Source organism: Tripterygium wilfordii, chromosome 21 (genome assembly GCF_013401445.1).
Source record: "Tripterygium wilfordii isolate XIE 37 chromosome 21, ASM1340144v1, whole genome shotgun sequence".
In the NCBI taxonomy this organism is placed as follows: domain Eukaryota; kingdom Viridiplantae; phylum Streptophyta; class Magnoliopsida; order Celastrales; family Celastraceae; genus Tripterygium; species Tripterygium wilfordii.
The window spans coordinates 5,137,748-5,140,550 of NC_052252.1; the positions used below are offsets into that span (position 1 = coordinate 5,137,748).

Here is a 2,803-nt window from a genome sequence, read left to right on the forward strand (position 1 = left end):
TCTGGCTCACTAATTGGTAAATTAACGTCATTCCTTTTTTTTTTTTTGTGTACTGATTGGTCAATTAACGTCAGTCCTATTGTGTGTGCGGGAGTGTATTTACCCAAAAAAAAAATGACAATACGTTGAAAATATGTACTATACTATGCTTGAAGCTTTTTTTTATTTTAAATATCATTTGAGAAATTTGTTTCTCATTGGAATCAAATATTGGACAGATATATGCCTAACCTAACCGAATGTTAACTGAGTCACCACTCATTGGTTGCTTGAAGCTTACTATATGATTAGACCATTGACAATACGTTACGTTTCCATAAAAAAAAAAAATGACAACACCTTACCTACCCTCCAAATTATATTAGACCATTGACAATACGTCATTTCCATAAAAAAAATGACAATACCTTACCTACCCTCCAAATTATGTCGGGTATATGATTGCAATAATAACATGATAAGACAAATTAAACTAGACTAGATGTCGACGTGCGCGATGCCAACTAGAGAAGGTCGGAACTGCAGCGTGTTTTGATGATAATTAATACTGTTTCAGTAAGGTTTATCCGATATCCTGCGCGCATTCGAGAAAATCCATTCAATGAAATTCGACATCTCTTTCTCTCTAATGGACCGAATGGTAGAACTAGTTTCATGCCTAATTAGCTCGATTAAATAACTCTTGCGCGCAAGACTCTCGCAATGAACAGAAGATAAACAGATTGTACATAGATTTTACCCTCATCCACATGCTCTTCTATCTTATTAAACCAGTCAAAGACTTTAATCAACATTGACTCCAAATACTATAATATTACACAAACGCACGCGCCGCCGCGCAGAAAAGAACACACACAAGAACATTAATATTACAGAGAAACTAACAAGAACACAGAAGAGATATGTGGAGACAATCCAGTATGGAACCTTGTGCTTGTTATCAACCGGAGAGCGAGCGATAAGGAGTTGGAACTAAGTGCAGGTCATCTTTTGCTCTCATTGTTACATCGAAGCTTTCAATCATGTTGAGATCTTCAGGCTTCATTCCACCAGTGAGATTCCAGTCAAAATGATACAACAGTTGTGACAGCGGAAACTCAACATTTGCGAGACCAAACGACATGCCAGGACACAACCTTCTTCCGGCACCAAATGGAGTATACTCAAAACTAGTCCCCTTGTAGTCAGCTGATTTCTCGAGGAATCTCTCCGGATAAAATCTTTCTGCTTCGGTCCAATAGTTGGGATCTCTTCCAATAGCCCACACGTTCACAATAACTTTGGTGTTGGCCGCTATCTCGTATCCATTGATCTCACATCGCTCCCAATTTATTCTTGGAAGTAGGAAAGGCAACGGAGGGTGTAGTCTTAGAGTTTCTTTAAGAACTAACTTCAAATATTTCAGCTCTGGAACGCCTGTTTCGTCGACTCTTCCTCTGCTATCGAAAACTTGTCTCACCTCAGCTTGTGCCTTTTTCATTACTCTTGGATTTTTCATCATTTCTCTCATAGCCCAATCGATAGTGGTCGCTGATGTTTCACCCCCAGCAACAAAAATGTCCTAAAGAATCAAAAAGGGTTTGTAAATAACTAAAGTAAGTAGCATAAACTCAAAGTTCATTCATTAGTTTTCAAAAATCTTACCTGAATCACTGATTTGATATTGTTAATAGTCAATGGAAAGTCACCCTCCTCATGAAATTTCAAGAGTACATCAACCAGATCTTCGTGTTCATCGTCCCCTTTTCCGGTTACTGGTTTCTTAACGTGTTGGTTGATGATGTTTCCAAGTAGCATGTCACCTTGTTTATGTAACCTTTCCGTTTTCTTGCCCTCGCCCATAATCCAGTGAACCAATTTCAAGGAAGGAAACACATCCACGATATTGAATCCCGATGCTCTGTTTTGGGATGCCTTCGAATATTCGATGAATTCTTCATGCTCACCACGTCCACACGTCCTCCCAAACGCCACCTTTGAAACTAAGGCGTATATTGTTGTGTACAGTCTTTCCGTCAGGTTGATCGATGATCCGGCATTCGAACCAATCCATTCGATTACATTCGACGTCTCTTGCTCTCTTATCGGCCTGAACGATTGGACACGTTTCACGCTCAAAAGCTCTATTGTGCAAATTTTCCTTAGTTGCCTCCAATACTCGCCATATGGTGCAAAGGCAATGTCAGTGTGATCATAAGTCATGACTTTCATAGCATTTAAAAGAGGCCTCGAAGCGAAAGTAATGTCATGAGTCTTCATTACCTCTTTTGCATACTCTGGTGAAGTAACAACAAGTGTTGGTACTTCCCCAAAATGGAGGTGCATCAAGGGTCCATGCTTTTTGGCTAACTTTTGTAGCGCTCGATGTGGTAGATCTTGTGCTAATTGGTGCAAGTTTCCGATCAAAGGTAGCTTCCACGGCCCCGGAGGCAGTTTTGAAGGCCTCAAAACTGACTTCAGCACCACTAGGATAAGTAAAATGATGCTCGAAAGGATCGGGAAGGACGGGAGTTGGAGATCCATGAAGAAATAAGTGTTGATGAATTTGGAGATAGGTGTGAGTGGTTACTGATTTGCAAAGCTGAATATATAGACCATGAAGTTTTGTCTTCTAGTTTCAAGGTCTCTCACCACTCCTAACTTTTCTTTTCTTTTCTTTTTTAAACGTGAGAGAGGAGATTTAAACCCTAATCATAATCATGATACACATCATCTTTATCATTCCAATTAGTGGTTTAGGTGTACTCGTAACTTTATTTAATTCCTATTGAAACGTATATGGAATTTCATGGCTTAAATACAG

The 2,803-nt window shown here is 39.4% G+C and overlaps 1 protein-coding gene across 1 annotated transcript; it reads right to left on the bottom strand.

Annotated features, from left to right (window-relative positions):
- Positions 1-703: 703 nt before the first annotated feature.
- Positions 704-2,566, bottom strand: LOC119988916 (cytochrome P450 71D9-like). The gene is made up of 2 exons (XM_038834166.1): positions 1,645-2,566; positions 704-1,561 (listed from the first exon to the last, which is right to left on the bottom strand). Exons 1-2 carry the CDS (start codon positions 2,521-2,523, stop codon positions 941-943), a joined length of 1,500 nt encoding a protein of 499 aa, XP_038690094.1. The 5' UTR covers positions 2,524-2,566; the 3' UTR covers positions 704-940.
- Positions 2,567-2,803: the final 237 nt, after the last annotated feature.

Excerpts from the sequence above, each read along its gene's own strand:
- LOC119988916 (XM_038834166.1), bottom strand. The coding sequence starts at position 2,523 with ATGGATCTCCAACTCCCGTCCTTCCCGATCCTTTCGAGCATCATTTTA. Across the intron at positions 1,562-1,644 it reads ATATCAAATCAGTGATTCAG|GACATTTTTGTTGCTGGGGG; the intron begins GTAAGATTTTTG and ends TTGATTCTTTAG.